The sequence below is a fragment of the Trematomus bernacchii genome, unplaced genomic scaffold (assembly GCF_902827165.1).
Source record: "Trematomus bernacchii unplaced genomic scaffold, fTreBer1.1, whole genome shotgun sequence".
Classification (NCBI taxonomy): domain Eukaryota; kingdom Metazoa; phylum Chordata; class Actinopteri; order Perciformes; family Nototheniidae; genus Trematomus; species Trematomus bernacchii.
Genome location: NW_022987582.1, coordinates 2,507,457 through 2,531,614, shown reverse-complemented (window position 1 = coordinate 2,531,614; position 24,158 = coordinate 2,507,457). Strand labels below are relative to the sequence as shown.

General features: G+C 40.2%; 1 protein-coding gene across 2 annotated transcripts; it reads right to left on the bottom strand.

The window, feature by feature from the left end:
- Positions 1-1,335: 1,335 nt before the first annotated feature.
- Positions 1,336-17,661, bottom strand: ptpn3 (protein tyrosine phosphatase non-receptor type 3). Of its 2 annotated transcripts, XM_034127547.1 has the most exons (27): positions 17,524-17,661; positions 16,824-16,889; positions 15,965-16,108; positions 14,842-14,976; positions 14,641-14,683; positions 14,413-14,494; positions 14,235-14,279; positions 14,090-14,142; positions 13,537-13,654; positions 13,328-13,415; positions 12,162-12,250; positions 12,016-12,079; positions 11,365-11,567; positions 11,151-11,276; positions 10,877-11,038; positions 9,714-9,810; positions 9,560-9,637; positions 9,382-9,438; positions 8,592-8,748; positions 8,216-8,388; positions 7,908-7,998; positions 7,692-7,753; positions 7,427-7,573; positions 6,475-6,603; positions 4,451-4,596; positions 4,212-4,347; positions 1,336-1,982 (listed from the first exon to the last, which is right to left on the bottom strand). In XM_034127547.1, exons 3-27 carry the CDS (start codon positions 16,031-16,033, stop codon positions 1,908-1,910), a joined length of 2,625 nt encoding a protein of 874 aa, XP_033983438.1. In that variant the 5' UTR covers positions 16,034-16,108; positions 16,824-16,889; positions 17,524-17,661; the 3' UTR covers positions 1,336-1,907. The 2 variants fall into 2 exon arrangements, with proteins under 2 accessions (XP_033983438.1, XP_033983439.1); XM_034127548.1 differs by lacking the exon at positions 16,824-16,889 and having other exon boundaries at positions 17,524-17,653.
- Between the last annotated feature and the right edge of the window lie 6,497 nt (positions 17,662-24,158).

Sequence of the window (24,158 nt, the reverse complement as noted above, 5' to 3'; positions counted from 1 at the left end):
TCTATCCAATTATATTTTCGGTGAAACAGTTACCATTCTTAAGATCTATAAAATCTCCTTCTCTACTGACTCTGACAACAAAATATTAAAGATTTTTCATGTTGTGAATTGGGTCAAAGTCAAATCGTATTTTGACAAATCTAAAATAAATGGAATCAGCCCTATACATTATTTTGAATTCAAACAAATATGCAGCAAATTCCTTAACATATAACATCCCACAATTCCCATTCCAACACCATACAAACCATAAACAAACTGGGTCAATCAATATTAATGGTTGTTAGAAGCTACATTCTGACAGCAAATATGAAGTACATTGTGTATACATAAAACGCTGGTGATGTAGCTTTTTGTGCAAAATCCTTATAGCTCATGTCATGACATAATTAATATCATTTATGTGTGAAATTACGAGATTCATCCAAAATATTGTAGTGGTAGTTATTAAAAAGCATACCAAATGTTTGTGCCTGCGTTATACATATGAGAAAAGGACAGAGAAAAGAATAACAACATAATTAATAAAACAACAACAGAAACCTGCAGCGATTCTTAAGTCTCCACAGCCATAATACATTTAGTGATTGATTATTTATTTTAAAACAATATTTTTTCCTAACCAGACACCGTTTGGGCTGATTTGTATTGCTGAAAGAGTTTCACTGTCATGTTGCCAGCTTTAGAGGCACTCAGCTGAAGGTCAAATAAGCAGACTACTCTTTTTATTTCAGCAGCTTCAATCTGCAAGGAATAGTGAAAATAGCATGCATAAAAAGTCACCACGGAGCCTTTTAAGTAATCATTATCACCAATAAGTTCACACAATGGCCATTTGAGTCTATGGCTAACTGATGAAAGCCATTGCATTTGAAGTATTTGTCACTTATCGAGTCATTCTTTTAAACTCTCAAACTAGAGTTATACATGGAACGGGTATAAACAGGTAGGTGAAATTGCTGTTGTCTAACTGGAATTGTTATGTACATTCATTAATATATAATTCCAAAATGTTTATTGTATTTATTATATATTCATTTAAGAGAGTATCTCACACAGCAATGCACTGAAAAAGGGTTAAAAATTAGGGTGTTCCTTTTTCCATCATTGCAAATTGGAGCTGTAGTTGATAAATAACGTTGACTAGTGTAGAGTAATCTGTCCCAGGAATAAATGTGGATTGTAACCCCTCCCACCAAAGTTAAAAGCCAGATGTTTGAGATGTATTGTAGAGCGGGAAAGGGGTTTAAGATTGTAACTTGACATAATGAGAAATCCCCATTTAATCATGTTATTATTGACACTCACTATGAAAGATCGGACAAAGCAGACACATGAGTATAAATCAGAATTTATTAAGTGTCTTAATAATTTAACAGTGTTGAAGAGTGGAGTTTGGTGCTCCTCTGTGCTGTACCTTACAGTATCTGCTGTACTGATCTAAAGGCTGCCATGCTCTTCATCTTTGGACACACAGATAAACAACGATTACAACGATCCAGGTCTGCCTCTGCCGCCCCATTCGATCCATTGGGTTTCAGTTCAAGGCACACATAGCTTCATAAGTAGAGGCAGCATTCTTGAGTGGCCTCGGGGACAGAAATGAGCAGCTCACATCAGTATTACATCAGTCTCTATGGAGACCGCAGCCTCTACGAGCTTCATAAGCAAACACTAAGGCCGACTAGGTGTAAGATTCATACTCTCACATTGAATATAGGCTACGCAGAACACAGACAGCTGTACTCTGGAGCTGGTTATACTCTCATTATCCAGTCTGTGTACCAGGCAGGCGGTGGCAGAGGTTAATCTGCTATAGCGCTGTAAGTCCCTCTGTGGCAGTTGCCTGCAATGAGATGAGGATGAAACTGGAAGTGTGTCTGTTTTGGTCCTGTTGCTGATTCGAGCTACGGTGCTGAAGATCCCTCCTGTTTCTCTTTGTAGACTCGCAGAATGGCCTCACACACAAACTGGAACTGACACTGAAACACAAAACACACAAAGAGTTTACAGCTGTTACACAACACTGAAAGTGCTGAATATATTAAAGGAACTATTCAACAATGACCTGATCCTGTTTGTGAAAACAAAAGCCGTATTCTTCAATCATAAAAGTTCATTGTAGCTATAAAAGAATACACGAGGAAATATTCACTAACAACCAAATGTGTTTTAATACACGTCAGAAAAATAGTCACCAGTGCAGTTTTTGTTTCTTTTCAAACCTTTTTCACTGAAATTGATATATTTCAGTGAAATATAAAGTGCCATATTTACAGCCATGTTGCAAGAATTACTAAAGGAAAAAAAGCTCCAGCTACTGGGTGAGATTGTGGTGAGATTGAATTGTTAACAGTGCATTTGTGACCTATTTTAATCTATTTCATTTTCAACAGTTTCACAGACAGGCTCAGGATCTGAAAAGAATTGAAACACATTTGGTTTGCTGTTTTTATGAGGTTTGTTTTCAATAAGGAAAAAGTATATAGTATAAATCAATGCCAAGCTTTTCCTTCAAACATATGTGTTTATCCAGTCTGTGTACCAAGCATGAAGGTTTGTCCTCTGACTGTGCATGTTTTCCATCAATGTCAGGGATACAAACATACGAGGGGAAACCTGAGGAAGCCTTCCATCAGCACAAACGCATCAGAGAGAAGAAGCCCACGGGACTGGATCTTCTTTCAAAAATACGGGAGATATTGGTAGCAGCAGTGGCCTAGAAGCAGGCTTATGACTGGAGGGCTGCCATATTCCCAGCGCTACCTCCTATCAAAGCAATGAGTAACACTTTCCTCTCCTTCGACAAATACCACTGAGGTGCCACAGAGCACGGCTTCCAACCTCAGCGTGCAAATGATGAGCTTCTCCAGCTCATCAGCCATCAGCGTAAAAACTGTGGCAGCCAAGTGTGTGTGTAATAATTAAGGTTATAGTCAATGACAAGATCCAACATATGACAAGAACTGGGAAGTTGGCCATTTGAGAAGTCATTTTCGAGGATTCTACTCTCCCTTATTAAAAGTCTCTTTATAAGGTATATTCACCAAATAATATAAGCTCTCAAGACTTTTCAATCTCCCAGAAGCTTTAACTTTATTAAACCAAATATTCTGACCCTTCAAAAGAATTGCACTGAGCATAATCCAATATTAAAACACTAACTTCACTATTTAAAATAGTAAATGCATTTGAACAGCCTGTATTGAGCCAAGAGAAAATATATATAGGGAATATCTCCTGAACTTATATATAGGGAATATCTCCTGAACTTCCCCACTCAATCTATCAAGACCCGAGCAGTTGTATAGAAGTCCAAGGCAAGGCACGGGCCGGGCCGGCGCAAATCGGTCAAAGTAATCCCTAGCCATATGAACTTTGACCCTAGGAGATAGAGGACAGAGGTGGAGAGGCACAACATGAATACGTAAATGCACTCCCTTAGAATGAAGTCAGAAGTAAGAAACAGAACTGAAAAGGCACAACGTGTCTACGTCCATGCACTCCTCAAGGCTAGGGTAGAAAAGCAGAATAAGAGGTAAGGAACAGAGGTAAGGAGGCACAACGTGTCTACATAAATGCACTCCCCTGCCTGTCTAAGCATCTCTGTAACTCCGGAAGTTTTTCCTTGTATGATGTGAGGGTCTAAGGACAGAGGGTGTCGTTTTCTCATACTGATATTCTGCACAAACTGTGCTGTTGTATTTGTTGTAAAGTGTCTTTACTGCAGAGTATTTTTATTATATGTACAGCACTTTGGCTCGACCAAAAATCGTTTAAAAATGTGCTATATAAATAAAACTTGATTTGATTTGATTTGAAAATATATGACTATGATGTTGGACAAGAAAATAATTTTGGAAGTAAAAACACCTCAAAGTACAACTTGCTCACCCCAAACTTTTAACATCTTCTGTTGCCTAAAACATTTTCAAAATAAACTAGTTATACGTGGTTACATCCCCCCTTGTCAAGCCTTTTGTACCGGACAGATATTCCTTTGTAGGAGACAAATCGGTTGGATATACCTTAATTTATTTATGTATGTATATATGTAATATACCCAACCAATCCTCATAGGTATGTGCGTATTGCATTTATTTCATGTTTTATCTGATTCAAATTCACTCATCAACAGGGTATCATATAGCAATAATAAAGAAAACAAACTTATTATGGGAGAGAACAATCACTGTGGTGGTTATCCGTACCGTGGTCTGAACCATCATGGCTCGCTGATCCCTCACAGTTTTGACGATGTCCAGCGGGAACACCGGCTGACCCCCATCCAGCTGAGCTAGCGCCGTCTCCATGGTGATCAGAACACCTGTCCGTCCAATCCCAGCGCTGAAATTCAAAACACACACACGGTGTTGAGTGAACATTCAAGGCGTGCAGGCAGTGCTCATTAACAGTTTACCCTATGAGTGTGTGAGTGTGTATGTGTTACCTGCAGTGTACCATTAGTGGCTCTTCACCTCGCCTCCTCTCCCTGACCGAGCTGATGAACAACAGGAAGTCTGAAGGATCATCGGGTACGCCGTGGTCGGGCCACGCGACATACTGCAAGTGTGTGACTGCACGTTCCTCACCCCGCTAACACACACACAGAAAAAAGAAGGAACATATTTAAAGTCCTGTATTTGAAAGGGTAAACATGTAACCTTTAGGAAAGAGTAGATGTATTCATTTAGCCCGGTAAGTTGCATTGAGGTTTAGATCTCTTTTAAAAAAAGGGAGACCTGATCAAGAATCAAGTTGCAATAGCAAAAGAAAAGCAGGTGAAAGTTGACCCAAACAAACTCAGAAATTATAACAGATATCGTGGACCGAATAGATTTGAGCTTTAAACTTGTTCAAGGATACACTGTTGTGAAGATTAAGATCAGTCTGTAGATGCAATAGCTGTATATTTTACCCACATAAGACTAACTCTACAGCGCTACAGGCTTAAAAACATAACAATGAAGTGGAAAGGCTGAGCAGGTGAGGAGATCAAACCCGCACTTGAGAGCTGAGGTCAGGAAGTGAAGAGGGAAACAGAAAGATGAAAACAGGCAGGATAGAGAACAGCTGAGTTCAGAATTTATAACGGTCATGTGGCCTGTGACTCCACGCAGGGATTAACTCGCTCCGCCAGAGGAACAGATGGGCCCACACAGCACTATCTCTGTGTGTGCCTTTATACTTAATGCCTCTTTGAGCATTATTTGTTTATTTACCTGTTTGCCATGGAAGTCCATGTGTAAAACAGGTCATTTAATCTGATTATCTCCCATATAAAGGGTTTTACACTTCATCATATACACCTTCCAGACAGACCTGCCCACCCACACATACACACAGGTAATACACACTAACACTGGCCCGCCCACGCACTCATTCAGACCAAGCCATCCACACGGAGGTGACTGTATGTTGGCTGAGGATATTATGCTGCCTGTGGAGAGATCTGTTATGTAACATATGGCACAAACATGGTACATGTCACTGCAAACATATAAACAGATCTGTGTTGTGAGACCATGGTCATGCTTTGCTCATGTGGATATGAGAGCAGGTGTGAACTTTGCTAGTAGGGCTGCAACCAATTATTTTCATAATTGATTTGCCTACAGACTTTTTTTCTCAATCAATTGTTTGGCCTATAAGAAAGAAACGCATCAATATTAGTACATCATAATATCCCAGAGTTAAAGGTCTTGTTTTCTAGGGTTTAACATTTTAAATCTTTAAATAAACTATTGACCTGTTTTCCATTCAGAGCCGTCTTTGGTGTCCCTCCAGACCCCCACAAATGTAAGACTGAAGCTGACACTTTTGCTTCCTCACTCTCTAGATGCCTAATTGTACTTAAATGGAAAGATGCACACCCACGCTAACCCGACCTTTACTCATTGGATCCGAGATGACCTGCTTTTTACTAAGTGAGAGAAAATAAAATACTTATTAAAGGGGCTCCTCAAAGGTTTTCAATACAGTATGAAATCCTTTTTTAAACCATATTAAAGAGAAAATCCAATTATTGGCTTTTCTGAACGACATGCTTCTTTAATACAGCTCTCTCTGCTCTTGAAAGCTCTGCCCTCATGTTTTTTTTACAAGAACAAATCAGTAGCCTACCAATTTTCCTTTATCTTCATCTAGTATTTGTGTTATTTTAGTTTCTTTTTATTGTATGTTTCTTCTTTTCATTATCCCTATGTTAATTCCGGTTTTTTATTTTTTAGGTTCATCTTTGTTAAAAGGTACAACAAAAATGTATCCAAGCTAAAGTACAAACCCCACAAATATAGATCTTATTATAATGTTGAGAAAATGTGCAGGAAAAGCAGCTGATGTACACATTGGAGAAGCTTAAACAAGAAATGTTGTCGGTTTACATTTACTTAAACAACTAGTCATTTATTAAAATAGTTGCCAGTTAATTCTCTGTTTATCGGCTAATCATTGCAGATCTATTTGCTACTGTACCTGTGTGTGTGTCAGTGTGAACTGTCGCGTCACATACGCCAGGTTACACTCCTCAGAGTGACACTTCACTCGCATGTGCCCATAATCCTTCACTTCCGGCGGATGCGGCCAGTACTGGTGGCACTTGGTCTGCAAACGTATGACATTGGCGAGAAATTACATTACATGTGACATGAGTCATCAGTCAGGATACAATTAACTGCTGCTGCTGCTACATGAGCTGCACTCTGCTCTCATCAAATCAAACTCAAATTCAAGAGCGCTGCATGATCCACCCGACAGTTAGAGGAACAAAAGCAATTCATCAGGGGCAGGATGAGAACTGATTGTGTGTGTGTGTGCATGTGTGCATGTGTGCATGTGTGTGTGTGTATGTGTATGTGTATGTGTATGTGTGTGCGAGTGTGTGTGTGTGTGTGTGTGTGTGTGTGTGTGTGTGTGTGTGTGTGTGTGTGTGTGTGTGTGTGCATGTGTGTGTGTGTATGTGTGTGTGTGTGTGTGTGTGTGTGTGTGTGTGTGATCGTCAAGTGGGGAGAAACTCAGGGCACTTGACAAATATCAGGACATTATCAATTAATGAAAGCATCTGGTTACCAAGCAACAGCTGACACAGAGACATCTTCATTCAGCAGGACCTTGATAAGTCACTGTGTGGAAGTGTCTTCCTCACTCTTTGGCATCCTGTTCACACTTTGCAATTAGCTATTCTCTGCACTGTAAAACCCTGAAATTACTCAAATTTCAGTGCCAATTTAATATTTTTGTGTGTAAATATCACAGATGAACCTTGTGATTACAATAATCACGTAACAGGACACAGCGCTGCAGTAATCACTGTGATAATGCACCGCTCATATTGAGCTGTGTAATGTAAATAAAGTGTTTTCCTTTCTGTTTACTCATTTCCATTCCTGTGTAAATTAAGCTGTTTACAGTATAAAAGCATGTATACCCGTCCCCTCTCGGTGAGAGTTGTTAGCATGATGATGGTGTGCGTCTGTTGCTCCCAAACAGTCTGCCAAAAGTGAGTGCAGGTCTGTGGCAATGGACCCTGAGCTGCGACATAACGTAAACACACACCAGACTCTGGGGGTGCCACCTACGAGACAGACAAATAAACACACACAGATGCAAACACTACACAGAGGATGAGTTTACATTAAATGTCAGACAGAGATATGATGTGAAACACTCAGTTTCACATCAGTGATGCGCACCGTGATGTGGCTGGCGTTGATGTAGTCCTCCTGGCCCTGGAGCACCACTCTGGTAGCATCGTCTGAAATGAGAGCAGAACGTGAGGGTCGTAACCGAGCAGTCGCCGCACCGCAGGCTGGACCAATTACATTTCATGATGTGCGACAGCGGTGAGCTCAAGATCACGGTAAGAAGTTGGCACAGACACACAGGTAGTCCGAGTAATCAGCACTTACAAGGTAAAACATCCTTATATCGATTCTTGTCCATGTTCTCAGAGAGCCGAGCACAGTTTAGTGTCAGACCAGGCTTCCTCCTGTATAAATTCTACAAATAACAAGCATAAACACAAGCGTAAACACACACAGGCACATACACAAATAAAATATACAAATTCCAGGCCAGTGCCGCCATCTGTCCCAAAAATCAACACTTAAAAGGCTCAAAATAACTGAGTGGGTCAAACTAAATCCTGCTTAAAATAAAGACATATTTTGGCACTGCTTATAAATATCCATTTGCAGTTTAGTTCCATTTGAAATACCTCAAAATGGAAACACAGAGTGCCAGATTGTATTCCTCTCTCCAGCTGTCTCATTGACTCCTCCAGTGTTGTGACCCGCTCAGAGGGACTAGGTGAGGGTCGGCCTCCCTGTGATTGGCAGGTGAGCGTGAGGGCGGGAGGTAACTGCAGCAGGGGTGCCACCCGGCCAGGACCTGAGGAATCAAGGACGGTTCAAGGCTGTAATAAATATTCATAGAAACATGGCAGACAGTGTGTAGACTTATGTCACTTGCTGCTTCAGCAGTTCTGTCTGTCTATCACACACACACGCACACGCACGCACACGCACGCACGCACGCACGCACGCACGCACGCACGCACGCACGCACGCACGCACGCACACACACACACCCACCTTTACGTCTGATGAGCAAAGCCAGCTCTCTGGAGTGTGACTCTCGGCTGGCTTTTATGAACATGACAACCTGATCATGTGTGTGTTCAGAAATGTCTCGACCATTGATGAGCACTATCAGGTCTCCCTCCAGGAGTTTAGGCTCACATCGACCTGCCTACAAACAACACAGAGTCATTAAAGAAGCTGACATCACACCACACGTCAATCTGAAGTTCATTCTATATCGGGGTCTATTAGTATATGGGTCAGCAAACCGGTAACAAGAAAAAACAAACATGACAAACTAAGTCTGAGCTACACTAGAAAACAGTGTCACCAGTACATAGTTTGTCCACCAGAGAGCACTTTTAGGGAAATGTTTCAACTGTAAAAATGTATCGCTCATTAATTAACTTGGTATCAATGAAAATATATAAGAATCTAGGGAATCTGAATCAAGATATTTTGTTTGTTTTGAATTGATATTTTCTTGAAATGACCATTGATCAAACATGGATAACTGTATTGACGCTCAACATTCCACATACTAACGCGTGCTTTTTAAATCTTTATTATTAAAAATCCTTCCGAACTCATCTACTAATTGTCAGCATTTATATACACATCATATACATAAATAACATCACAATAGCCTTTTATTTTTCTAGCAAGCAGCCAATTATCTGCTCTTATTCAAAATATGTCATCATCAGTCCGTACTTTGAATGATAATTCCTCATTAAGGAGTTTTGACGTCACCTGGAGACACCAGGCCGTAAAAACACAAACACGTCTGTTTCGCTCTTACCGGAGAGTCAGGTTTTACGTGGGAAATGGCTAGAGGCATCTTTTGATCCACTCCACCCTAGGAGGAGTTGGGAAATAAATGTAGCAAGAGTGGAGGAGTTACAACACAAAAATAATGTGAGTAAATAAAAACTAAAACATTGCCTTGTGTGGCGATTCTAAGAAAGAAAGAGACTCACTTTAACAATGAAGCCAAACTTGCCGTCGTGATCGGGGGCGATGCATAACAGCATCAAGTCCCCGTCGCCGAGAGCCCCCTGCATCACACAAGACCTCAGAATTAATGCACATGGATGGATTAACAGTCACAAACTTGATGATGAGATAACGGACCTTTTGGTAGTGTTGTGAGCTGTGTTCTGCATCGTCCTCTCCTATACTGCCATCAATATGCATCGAAGCCTCATCATGGCTGGGAGAGCCAGGACCGCTGGAAGAGAGGAAATTACGACATTTTGTTTACCCTGATTTAAAGAATAAAAGATAATATGGATGTGATAATAATGTAATTTCTTCTTGTAATTCTTCCTTTGGTTATAATAAATATTTTCACAACACACGTTAGACGTATTTTCTATACAGTAAAGCTCACGCCTTTCTGAAGGTTTACATGTGTATTACCGTTTGATTTAATTATTTCCTGATACATTTCTATGTGTTTTATACTGTTGCTTTAATGTTTCATTAAGTGTTTTGAAGGGCAGCAATAATTAAATAAATAAATAATTGTCATTATTGTATTCGTATAATTTGTATTATTCATAAACATCACTTTATTACAGGTTGAAACCCTTTCTATTTTTCCAAACATCCAGATTTCAAAATGTGTTTCTTTTCAATTCTACAATCCACCATGAATCCCACTCAATTGAGAGAGATGTTCAAAGTGGGCCAAAGAAGTAGACAAACACACACTTTAGTTGTAACGGGCCGTTAAAAAATCTTGAAACGCTTCTGCCCATTCACTTTGAATGGGGTGACGTCACTTTTTTTCGCTTTCGCCGAAATGCATTGTGGGCAGGCGAGCGGAGATTCTCAGGATTTTCAAGATCCAAAGTTGAACAATGTTCAACTTTTGAAGCTGAGGAGGAAGCGTCAGCCAATCAAATCCCGTGTACGCAAATCTGACAGTTCAAGCTCTAGCCAATCAAACGGCGTGTATGCTGGGAGAGAAATACCGCAGGTCATTTCCTCATATTCCAAAAAATGGAGGAGAAATTAGCGGTAGCGAATCAATCACCCGGTGCTTTATGACCAGACCTACCGGGATATAAACCGGAGGAGCCAGGCATGGAGGGAGGTGGCAGAGACAGTGGTAGGTTTTCGCCTGTTTTGGGGAGTTTATATCCAGTTTACTATGGGCTTTTTTGCTTCGTATGTCGCGGGCGGGAGATTCATGTGATTGGTTGCTCGCAAAAAATCCTCAAGCTTCAGATACGCCCACCTCCAAGATTTTTTTAGCGCTGCCGTGGAGACGGCCCGTAACTGATACTTACTGATGCGGTGAATTGTCTCCCTCGCTGTCCTTGCTGCTGCTCACAGACGCCCTGTATGTGTAGAAGACGTCCTCCCCCTCCGACATGTCTTTCATGTCATTGGTTAGTTCAACTGAGGATGGGCGGGGCTTGCGGATGCCGTGGCGAACTCGTGGACTTCGCCTGCCGGAGAGACATACAGGCAAAACAAGGGGAGAGAAAGATTTGAATCAAATAACACAATATGAGTTCAGAGAAAAAAGATGCTGGATATGTCATGATGGTCGGGTCATACCAGTTGGGGGTGTTTGGGGGCGATCTAGACGGCAGACTCACGGTCTCTAGGTGATCTGACGAAATTGACCTCCGCAGGACTGGGTTCCACACCATCCCCCCCACCACCCGCTGGCCCACTGGGCCGCTACAAATTAGGAAGGAAAATAAAGTTTTTAGTATTTCTCTGGAGCATGTACAGACGGATATACTGTCTGTACAGGTGCAAGGCTCACCTCTCAGTTGTAGTGTTGCTGAGGCCCAGGTGTTGTGTTATTAGCTTTTTGTAGGCCTGAACGGTGCTGTTGTTGTTTCTGGGGCTCCTGGCGGTCCGGTTGGAGCTGAAGAAAGAGTGATGATCCACACAGGACCTCCACAGGTTCTTACAGGTCTTGGGACAGGGCAGAACCAGAGACACCTCACAGTCCTGCGTCTCCCCCTAAAACATAGAGAGTTTTTTTAAATGCTTGATATTGTTGGAGTTCTTTGCAAATCAAATATTCAAGGTTATGTCTCTAACTTAAGTTGCTGCTCAGGTTGCCGTAAATAAAAGACTGCCTCTTCTGATATTTTTCTATGAATGATTTAATACTTGTGACACATAAACACACACAGAGATAACCTGCCAAAAGTGTGGGCATGAATCATTCAGTCAGTGCCATATTCACGTCTACTGACCATGTAGTAGTCACATTTGTGTAATTCTGCAGAAAGATTAGAGCTATAATTACAGCCAAGCTTAAAATACAGTCACACAAATCAATTGTGCTGACTTCAAACTTTCAATAGATGTACATGTTAAGAGTGTGGAGCAATTAAATGAAACCGTGTATTCAAAGTAGACCTTTTACAATATTTAAGAACAAATTAATCACACAGTGACTCACGTGTTTACGTTTCAGATGTATAAGAAAGCGTTTCCTTTTGAATGAAATCTTGATGATATTCCCCCTACATGTGAAGAATGCAATTGGTTGAAGGAAATGGAGAAAATACAGGAACAAGATATATAATTAGCGTGATTATCACTCACCAAGGGAAGAAACTGGAGCAAATCATATTACAGAATATTGCAACACCACTGGAGGCCAAACCCACCATCAGAGGGGCGTCGTTGGTGTCCTGAAACAGAAAGACCAGGGATCGACAGAAAGAGTCAAACATGAGAGGAACATAGAGGATGCAGAGAAAGGAAGAAACATGAAGTGTATCATTAAAGTTTAAAGGGTCAGTTTGGATGTTTTGAAGTGGGGTTGTATAAGGTACTTATCTATAGTCCGTGTATTAATATTGTATACAGTTGCCAACCCCCCAGATTGGAGAAACAGAAAGGAATATATAGCAAAGAGGCAAAGCAATGATGTGGACAGGGGGAAGCAGCAAAACACATTGTAGCCATCTCGTAAAATCAATATCAGTTTAATGCACGTTATATCTAGAAAATGTTCAATGCTTTACCTTATATTTCATATTCTATAATAATATGTTATATTCTATAATTCACTGCATTCTAATAATAAATTCTAATAATATTTTATATTCTATAATTCACTGCATTTTATTTCGCTGTAAATTACTGCTTTATTTTATTGCTATCTAACTATATTTTTTTACAGTGTTCTTAATATAGTTCGCTATCCGTGTACTTTTTTTAGATTTCTTGGTTTATATTTTATATATGCACCATGACATCAAGTCAAATTCCTCGTACGTGTGAACCTACCTGGCAATAAACCCGTTTCTGATTCTGATTCCCTTTCCATTGGGAACTTAATGTAATCTATAATCTCTTCAAAGACACCTCACTATTGACAAAAACATACTTGCAAAACACAAACGTTTAGTTTGAGTATGTTACGTGGTACATTTGGATCCACCAAGTAACACATAACATAAACAACTAACCAATGGAGGCGAGGGACCAGCATAAGCAACATTTACTCCACTGTTTCGTGCCAATGGAATCTGCTGACTTTGAAAAGAGCCGAGATAATGGTCTGACGGCAAAGTATTTCAGTGGAAATATACCAAACATCATGTACGGCCTTGCTGCAACTTCTGCCATTTTGTCTGCTTTTCCAAACTAAGAAGGGGTGCCTATTGCTATCTTCTGCGATTCACTGACTATGGATAAGTATCTTATACAACCCCTCCTGGGAAAACAGCCAAACTATCCCTTAAGCAAGGGAATCACTCTACCCTTGCAGAATGCAGCTCCACTCCATATAACTCCAGCGTCCGTGCTGTGTTGAGGAAACACAGCTCTGCCTCGCTCTGCTTCAGCCCCCTAAGGAACACACACAAACACACACACACACACAAAGTCACATACAAATTCTGGAACCAAATGCACCACAAACCGGTTGTTTTTTGTTGGTAACGAGATGTAATAAAACTGTTTGAATTACTTGTGCTGTGGATGCAGATCCTCCACTTTAGACAGGAAGTCTTCCTCCTGCTCAGGAATGAAGAAGCACTTGGAGAGGTAACCAGGGTATCGAGACGGACAGTGATCCCCCGTCTCCGCTGCAGGTGACAGAAAGAGACACTCAGCATCCACACATTACCAGATCCAACATTTACACTCTGGCACGTGGGTAGTGCTGCACGTTATGAGGAACATTTGTGATAATGTTGTTAACCGATATAACGGAACATATTGACAACATTCTTTTTTGTGATAAACTATTTATTATTCATATTATTTAATTGAATCCAAATGTAACATTGAACAAAAAAGGTATAAATGAAAATAATTATGATTTGATTGTAAAGTGTAGCATCAAGTATTGCAACATCGCAGTCTTTTATGCTGTGTTTGTCAAGCAATTGATTAACGCAATCTATTTTACAGCCCTACATCTGGGGTACTGTCAGAGGGATGCTGCTTATTGAGAGCACCCTCAGCTAATTACTCACTCAGTTATTATGAAGTCATTAATCAGAAGAGATAGGACTTACACTGCACGGCGTAAGAGGCCAACACTACAGCTGCACTCAGCGGGCACTGCAACCTGCAATCATACTTCATGATTACACATTGAAGGAACTAAACACAAACTGTGCACAGAGGGGGGGCGGGTGATTAATTTGTTGAGTTACTAACCGTCCTTCTCTAATGTCACTCCGGATCTGGAGGAAGTACAGGTGCCTGCAGGGGTGAGACAAGAGGAACTGAACCAACTCAAGCGTTCATTTTTAAACATAACCCTGTTAAAAGGGGCATTTCTGATGCATACAACTTGTCCAGATCAATATTATTAGTGCAAAACACACATGCTAACCTTGTCTGTTCATGCTGCAGAGAGTTAGGATCAGAGATGAAGAATCGTACTCTGAAGTTCAGATAAAAGGGAGATGCAAGACCTGCAGAGAAATGGAATATATATCTATAGTTGCAAATTCACCTCAATCCATGTATTGAAATGTCCTAAAACAAATGTATTAAAATCTGTTTATCCAGTAAAGTTATTTCAGGTACAGACTGTGAATTATCTGAACAAACCAAATACCTTTTATCTGCTTCTTCAAGGGTTTCTCCGGCTCCAGCCATCTCTGAGAGAAAGAAATTCATTAAGTATAATGGCTAACCAGGGCTAAAAAAAGCATTTCTGTAAGCATACCCTGTGGTTATCATCGTCTAAACAGCAATCAGCAAGTGCAATACATAACAATCCGAGCTCCAATGAGCAGCAGATGAACAGTGAGCTCACAGGAGAGTGTGTGTTGGCTGTGATCGAGGCGATGGCTGTGCTGGATTCTCTGATCTGCAGACTGAAGAGCTGCCTCTCCTGCAGGCCCAGGTGGTCGCATACCAGGTCCAACAGAACAACACCTTCATCCTGCTTCTGAAAGATGGAAACAACAAACAAATAGTCATATCAGCCAACATTTTGAGTTGCATTACCCGGTTGCTTATTTGTACAAGCGAATATAACATGCCATATGTCAGAGAAGTGCTAAATGTATGGATAAGGACAATTGTTTTTGTATCTTTGAGTTTCTCTGTTTTTATTTTAAATATTTCAAATGGTTGTAACACAGAAACAAACAATTAATAATGCATATAACCAGGTGCAAATAAGGCTTTCTATCTGCAGCACAACACTCTGTCGTTTAACTATTAATCACTCTGGGGGATACCAGCAGCTCATCTGAGTTTTCTCCACACTTTTGTTACCCGAAGCACATTCACATCAGAAGAGAACCATGTTTACTGTAAACTGCGGTGAACAGTGAGTTCTTGCAGGAGTGAAAAACAATCATTTTAAATGTGTGTGGACACAACACAGGTGTGAAGATCGATTTCAAAAAGGCTCTACAATATCTTCAGTGAAAATCTGTACAATTTCAAAAACGTTTCTAAACTCAGCAAAGCACAGTTGTAAAAAGGAGAGTTATGGGGAATGTAATAATGCTAACAACCACTCCCACTGATCACAGAAAGATGCTGCACAGCTGGTGTCCTAAAGAGCAATTTCTGTGATTACCAGAGTTTGTACATGTATATGTGTGTGAGGTTGTATGTGTAAGTGTGCGTGTGTTTGATGCGTATGACATGATGTGCTGATGATGTTGAGGCTCCTTGTGACAAGCTCTGTAAGCTGCAGGGGGCGAATGTGTGTCCTTCAAACCAAGGTCACGTGATAAATAAGAGATGAAGATCAATGAGAATAGGAAAGAGTATTCAGTCACTGTATCTTGCACTGACGCTATGATCGTTAGCAAAGCACAGAGATGGATAGGAGCAACATATGATCTCCTCAGCAACAGACAGGAAACAGTGTGAGTCTGTGTGTGTGTGTGTGTGTGTGTGTGTGTGTGTGTGTTACGCACGCTGACTCTGAAGGTTTCGATAGTGCCGTCCAGCAGCTGAACCAGGCAAAGCAGGTCCAGTTTTGGCATGTCTGTGTTACCACGGTAACTCTCCCTCCCTCTCAAGACAAATACCCTGCCCTGAGCTCGTCACGGAGTGGGGACCTGGAAACACACACACACACACACACACACACACACACACACACACACACACACACACACACACACACACACACACACACACACACACACACACACAACACACACACACACACACACACACACACACACACACACACACACCACACACCACACACACACACACACACACACACACACACACACACACACACACACACACACACACACACACACACACACACACACAACCACAAAAACAGTGTCAGATGTTTCCAGGCTGTTGTCTTCCTAAGAAAGCGCGATGACATTGTGTGGTGAGCAATATATGTGCTGGATGGAGTATCAGGCTGCAGTGAGTAATGCTGCGTGAATGCAAAGGAGTGACTCTGTGTGTGTGTGTGTGTGTGTGTGTGTGTGTGTGTGTGTGTTTAGTAACTCCTAATTATTTGGCCTGGGTCTGAACATGTCCCTTCCCTCTCCCTGCTGCTCTCCCTCAGCTTTTCTCCGCCTTTTGCAGGCAGCTGAATGATAAGAATGTTAAACATTTTCAGAGTTGAACACGCCCATCTACACTATGACTGATCCCAGATCAGCTGCTGGCAGCAACAGTAGCACAAACAGACACATACATACATGCACCAACAATGCATGCACAAAGTCAATAACTTGCCCACCTTTGATAAAACCTAGATGTGTCTGTGTTTGCATCTATATGCATGCAAGTGTGTGCACGTACATTTGTCCTGTCTTGGTTTCCAGGTGAATGATTAATGGATCCAGGCCGGCCTGTCTCAGTCTGATTCTGAAAGGACACACAGTGTTTGAGTTAATGTTTGAACACAGTGACACATTCTGAATATATTAAAAGAGGGCTGCAGGTCCCAGTTTAGTGACTTGTTTGCCACAATCAGCCCTCACAGAGACATGCCTCTAATGAACTTACAAGTCAATGTTAATTTAAAAGCATGTGGATATGACTTCACTGGGTGTTTTGGATCTTGCATTTATTTCTGTTATGTTGAGGTCTGTGCCTACATGACAGCTACAGACGAATTAATCATTAATTATCTTGCTTTGTAATGCGGTTAACATACAGTTTCTGCCAAAGCCTAAATGTAATGTGCACATAGTATGATATAAAGCGCTGATGGCCTCTCCTGCTTTCCCAGACGTAAACATACCAATGAATAAACAGGGCCTTTATTTATGTTGTCAGACTGTCGATAATGAACTCTGCTGTGACCTCGCTGTACTTTGAACCACAGCACCGACAAGAAACCTGTTGACAACATGAAGTTTTCTACAGCTACACCCAGAAGGAGGAACTCTTCTATAACAAACTTTCCTCCCACCACGGCGGTCCTCGTAAATAACTACAACTTGGAACGAAGTTTTTGGGAAGATAATGTTTAAAAGACAAACAAAGTTGTGTGTACCTCAGTTTTCCCGCTGCAGAGACAGATTATATTCCTCAAACTGTCCGCTGTACAGACGTCGGGCGCGTCGGAAGAGCCAGGTATAGTTAGGTAAATATCCGGGACAAGTTTCTCATCCCTGGCTGCGCTGACTCCGCGCGCCCCGCCCATTCGCCGCGCGCGCTCCCTGGGTGATGCGCGCTCTAGGGGGCGCGCGCGTAAAATTTAGGAAATACTGTACAGGGCATTATTGATCATTGCAAGCTGAATATATTTTTGTTAAGGACCGTTGGTTTGACAACAACAATTATCTGAAGATTTCAGGTTTAAGTTCTTCAAGGTACTTTTACTTTTTTTAATAATTTGTGCATAGTTATTGTTATTATAAAGGTTGGACTAATTATACCATATACAGAGGTGCAAGGAGTATACTCATATCTTGTTCTTAAGGAAAATAAGAAGTACCAGAGTGTAGGAATACTCTGTTATAAGTAAAAGTCCTTCAATCAAAATGTTACTAAAGTAAAATAAAAAAAAGTATTAGCATAAAAATATACTAATACCAAAAGTAGGCTACTCATTATGCAAATAGGACCATTTCAGAATAATATATTATACGTTAATTATGACAATTGTATGTATACAAACTACTCACTGACAAAGACTGAAGCAAAAGGTTGTTTTTATGAAAAGGTTGTTTTTGTCTTTTTAAGTGATAATATAAATTCCCATATAAATAAAGGTGTCAGTCTACTTCAGGAAATCCTTTGGTTTGCTGTCTCCATCTAAAGGACACATGCAGTACTACTGCCCTCATGTGTATTCAAGATGTTCCTTATAAATCCACCCGTTATGTGGACAAGCACTAAATTCGGTCACAGGACACAGCCTCAATCTTGCTGTTCCCGTGAGCACAGTCACCAGCCACAAGATCTCACACCCCACAAAACAGGGGACACAGAGCCTAAATACCTACATGTGCAATCAAGCCAACAAGACACAGGTGAGGGGGGAGGAGACAACACAGGGCACCAGGTGAACATAATCAGGAGCAACAGACAAAACGGGAGGGGGAACACTTTCCAAACACAAACATATAACTGAACAGAATAACACACATACCAACCCAACTAAACACATTCAGCACTTGTACAATTAATGCCACTTAACGTTGTGATTTATACACACCCCCAACATATTATTTGCACCCTGATCATTCTTAACCGCTGTCATTTCTACACCAGCACAAATACTCTCGGCGCTCTCGCCAACTCCCCCATCTTCTCAGGCGGAGCCGAGGGCCCGACCAGCACCGGCCAGACGACATTCCAATCAACACGGTCCAATCAGTTCATAAATACTACCTCAATAATTAGTATAAATTATGTAAAATGTGCAAATATGTAATGCCAAAGTGTACTGTGCAATCACGCTAATAAAGTGCAAAACTGTTCACTTAAGGGCTGAGTTACCAAGCCCGAAGCCGTCAGTCCACAGTGACGAAGTTACCTTCGTCACAGAGATATAAAAAGAAAGAGAGGATGATGGCCGGTGATAATGGAGCTGTAATGAAGCCAAACGTTGTGATTGGCTTTATGTTTAATTCTTTAATACAGTTTTGCTCTCATAGGAATGCTGTCAGATTGTTAAAATGTGTTCGTTGTGTTCAGAGTCACCTGTTGCATCATGGAGCTGAAAACCAGCCGTGACCAGTTCCTGTCTCGTTAGAGTGATGTGACAAGGGGTGTCAGACTGCTGAGACAAGTTCACTTTAGGGTGACATGGGGAAGACCCCCCCCCCCCTCATTATGCAGATTGGTCCATTTTAGAATGATACAGTATATATTATATGCTTTGATTATAATTATTGATTAGAGGGTTATCAAAGCTGGTAAAAGTGAAGCTAGTTTTAAGCTTGTGAATGTTACTCCAGGTGTAACCAGTGGCGATCCTAGAGTCGGTGGGGGCCCTAGGCAAACATTCACTGGGGGCCCCTCGAACCAGCTTTTCATCACCACGCACAGCCGACAGGTGTAACTAAAGTCTTATTTAATTGTTGATTTCATTTTATTTCATTAATCCAAATCTGCATAGTAACTAAAGGCATAACAACAATGTAGCTGAGTAAAAGTACAACGTAGCAAGGTACATTACTTGAGTACATGTAGGCCTACTTAGTTAATTAACACTGGTTATACAGATTTCCCTCTGTGACTAAGGAAGAAGGAAAGAAAGAAAGAAAGAAAGAAAGACAGTTAATCTGACGAGAATGTCAATTAGGTCACTTCACCAACCGCGTGGCCATGGGGCAGTGAGCTCGTGGGCACTTTGTTCCGCTTTCACAACAGGGCACGGCTCTGTCTGGTGCCTTCATGAACAAACCTACTTTTAGCCTACTTTTTACTCTCTATTTTTGCCCCCTTTGTGTAACTGGACTGTGTTTGATTTAAAAAAGAAATCATAATAATTTAAAACATTTGCTTTTATCAATGTTAATTACTCATTAAAAAAACATTAACAAATGTATTAGAGAATAACGTTATTTGTGTTGAGCCTTCAAACCAAAAACACGTTTTTAAAGCAGGATCATTATTCCTCAATCCAAAGATACATTTACAAATATACAGTATGAACCTGGTATGAACGTGTATGTTACACCCCTTTCCTTTCAGATGGGGAGAAATTATCACAAGAGTGAAAATGGTGTTTCATAACGATGACATTTACTCAAGTGTTTTGTATCAAATGACAATCAAAATACAAAAATAGCAATTCACAGAAATTGTACAAAAATATACAAACATGAGATTTCCTTTGAAGTATAAAATATACCTTTTTTACATAAACACTTTCTGCACAGCTATACATTCACTAAAGTGCATTGAACACATTACATTAGAAAAATACTCATATTTAAACATATTCAACTTTACAGCTTAAAGGTGGGGTATGTAATTTATTTCAGAAACACTTTTTGTTATATTCCATGGAATGCTCTTAACATCCCGATAGCAATGAATATATTAAATGCTTTGACAATAAATACATACAAAATGTTCAGGTTTCTAAAAATATATATCTTGTGGTAAATTAAACAGTGGATCCATCAAAGATTCAAATATGTGCATGATTTTAGTTATTGATTTTTTGCTATTACTTAATTATACTTTTAATAAATTAAATTCAAGCTTAGTTACATGTGATGGTAGCTAGTTAGTGCTCTTACCTGTGTGCCTCCTCCACAACCAGACTGTATTAAAACTCTTAAGTACCAGTTCTATCTACTTTACTTTAAACAATTAAAAAGACTAAATCAACTAAATGTATTGAAATAACAATCATCATTTTAGGTGCCTCTTCTTCTTTTAAATGAAACTTTCAGACGTGAGATATTAAAATACAGTAATAGTATTGTTTATTTAAAAAAACTGAGCCACTCCTTACAGATAACTTCATATTTCTTATTGTCTAAAGCATTTATTACACACATTTTCCCCTCTCATATTCACAGTGTGGATCAATTGAGACAGCGTGGAGTCCAGGGAGCTGCAGAGACTTTGGGAGAAACCTCAGTGTGACAGATGTCCTGTCTGTGGGTTTGGCTGGAGAGGACTGAGGTGGAGCGGTCTTTCTCTGGGAGGAGGACCAGGCCTGATGAAGAAACCACCTAACTGCATCTGTGAGCCCATACTGGGCACAGCTGTCACAAACAAATGATGGTCCTGTTTGAATACACACTATTCAGTGTGCAGATCTTTGTGTTAACAATAAAAGAGTAGTTTCTTAGTGAATGTCTTGTATTGGTCTTTAATGTCATATCAGCTTTTCATTTTCTTCTGGCCCCTTGGAGAAAACGGTGAGGCAGTTGTTTCCTTCAGGTATGTCCTTTTCTAACAGAAATGACAAGAAACATCAAACATATGACATTATTGCAGAGCAAGTGTGTTATTTATGAAAGAGGTACGTTAGTATGGGATTCGTTTTGTTTCATAAAGATAAAGCAACACTTTCTCAGAATCAAGCAAAACTAAGAGTTTAAGAGAAAAAAAAAACTGAGTCAAGCAAAATGTATTTAATTTCAAAAATAAAAACTATAAGTTGCAAACAAATCATTTGTGTAATCATGTAAACTATAAGTATTTTTTCTTTGTTTTAACATATCTTTTTGTTTGCAGTTCTCTTTGCTTCTTTCTCAATGATCAGACTTTTGCTCTCGCTGCAGCTCTCTCGTTTGCGCTCCCTCATTTTTTGTTTTCGATTTACACAAACGTCCCAGGTGGGCGGGACTTTCAGGGGTGCGTCCCCATTGGCTACTCAGTTTTTGAGTGACAGCCCAGTCCTCCAGCGATTGTACAGTGCAGGCAGCTGCGGTGCGGTAGCTGAGCGTGGATAGAACACCCCCAGAAGAACCAGCATTTCAATTATTATAATACTACAAGTGAAAATATATGTAAGTATTGATCATTTGTGTTGTTTGTGCTGTACTATACGGTCTGTTTCTTTATTGTGTTAAGTGAGAAGTAAAGAAAAGCTGTGCTATGAAAGTTAGCTTTTGCTACCTTTAGATCCATAACAATGCAAGCTTAGTCAGTTAGCTACATAGCTAGCAGTGAGTGAGCGTTCAGACACCGGTGTTGTGTCAAATTATGCACCCCCATCATGAAATGCCCCGCTTGTCACGGGAACGCGCATTTCTAAATGACACGTTTACACCTTAAAGGTAGGGTAGGTAAGTTTGAGAAACCGGCTCGAGATACACTTTTTGTTATATTCCATGGAATGGTCTTAACATCCCGATAGCAATGAATATCTTAAGTGCTTTGACAACAAATCCATAAAAAAATGTCATCTGTGGAAGCCGTATTACTGTAAAAAGCACGACCAATCATTTTAGCCGGCCCGGCTAAAATAACTGGATGGCCTACCTGCCTGTCAGCCTTCCATCTGTGCACAAACTTATCTCGTGTTAATAGATAAGTTTGTGCACAGATGGAAGGCTGACAGGCGGCAGGCCTATGCTTATATTAATCCCACCCTCAAGCATATTTCAGGGTATAGTTGTAGGACTAGTACCAATTAATGGAGCAAGTTTCATGAATGTGACACTTTTATTTTGTAAGATAGCAAGGGGGGGCATATTGTGATAACCAGGCCTGTCATAAAATGCACCCCCCCCCCCAAAAGATGTTTTTATTAATCCCACCCTCAAGCATTTTTCAGGGTATAGTTGTAGGACTAGTACCAATGAATGGAGCAAGTTTCATGAATGTGACCCTTTTATTTTGTAAGATATTAAGGGGGGGCATATTGTGATAACCAGGCCTGTCATAAAATGCACCCCACCCAAAAAGATGTTTCTATTAATCCCACCCTCAAGCATTTTTCAGGGTATAGTTGTAGGACTAGTACCAATAAATGGAGCAAGTTTCATGAATGTGACACTTTTATTTTGTAAGATAGCAAGGGGTGCATAACGTGGCAAAAATATGCTGACAAAGACTATGTAACATTTGTAAACATATATTTTGATTATTATATGACAAATATGTAAAATTAAACAATACATTTTAAAGCACGTGTATACAGACAGGACGTAACAATAATAACAAAAAAAAAAGATTAAAAAAAACAAAAACTGAAAAGGAAGTGACGAATGAATTTCGACACCACTACCATCAAATACGGAGCGAAAAGTTTAACCACAAGAATCAAGACTATATGAGCTACCACTAAACAACTCACAGTCTGAAAATTACCATTAATAAAAACCCTGAACGTTTACTTTTCGTTTTAAACATCGTTTTAAGGTGTAAACGTGTCATTTAGAAATGCGCGTTCCCGTGACAAGGGGGGCATTTCATGATGGGGGTGCATAATTTGACACAACACCGGCGCACACACTCAAACGGACTTGTGTGCCTGACTCTACCAACAGACTTTCATGATTCTGTTTAGATATGCAAGTATAAGCCATGATAGCTTATTTTATTAACACGCTAATTTGATATGAAAATCAATGGAGGCTGAGTTAACTTTGTAGGAAAACCTACCGTCCATGACTGCCCCTGAGCTGTGTTTTATTTGTCAACTTCATATTTTTCATTTCCTAAAATATTTATTTTCCTCTCATATTAACAGTGTGGATCATTGAGACAGCGTGGTGTCCAGAGTCGTATCCTGTTTTCCCACTTCTTCTGAGGGGACAGCACGGAGGGGGGGCATGAAGAAAGGCCTGCACCAGCTTCATCCACGCTGGGCGTTGCTGTTATCACTTGCTCAGTGTCATTTCATTTGACCAAATGTCTTTACATATACATTTAATAGATTTTATTATTATCCACCTTTTTGTTTTATGTCCTTTTATTTAAAACATTCTTTGAGACTTAATCTTCTGGTTCAAATTTCAATAAATGTAATTTGTATAATCACTCTTTTACTTGTTTATTTATTTAAAGGACAGTGCACATTAATCCACATTGCTGTAAATGAGCCAGTATTAGCCAGCAGGCTAATTTTCAACTGTTGTGCTTGGCAAGATGTTAAATAACCACAACAAGACTAGAGAAATAAAAACATAATTAAATAGAATACAACAGACAACAGCAGTACAACAATAAATAGCAGTACAACAATAAATAGGAACAGCAGTACAACAA

Coding starts and splice junctions, on each gene's coding strand:
- ptpn3 (XM_034127547.1), bottom strand. CDS start 16,033: ATGCCAAAACTGGACCTGCTTTGCCTGGTTCAGCTGCTGGACGGCACT. Junction 14,684..14,841: donor CAGCCAACACACACTCTCCT/GTGAGCTCACTG, acceptor TCTTTCTCTCAG/AGATGGCTGGAGCCGGAGAA. Junction 4,597..6,474: donor TCACACTGACACACACACAG/GTACAGTAGCAA, acceptor TGTGTGTGTTAG/CGGGGTGAGGAACGTGCAGT.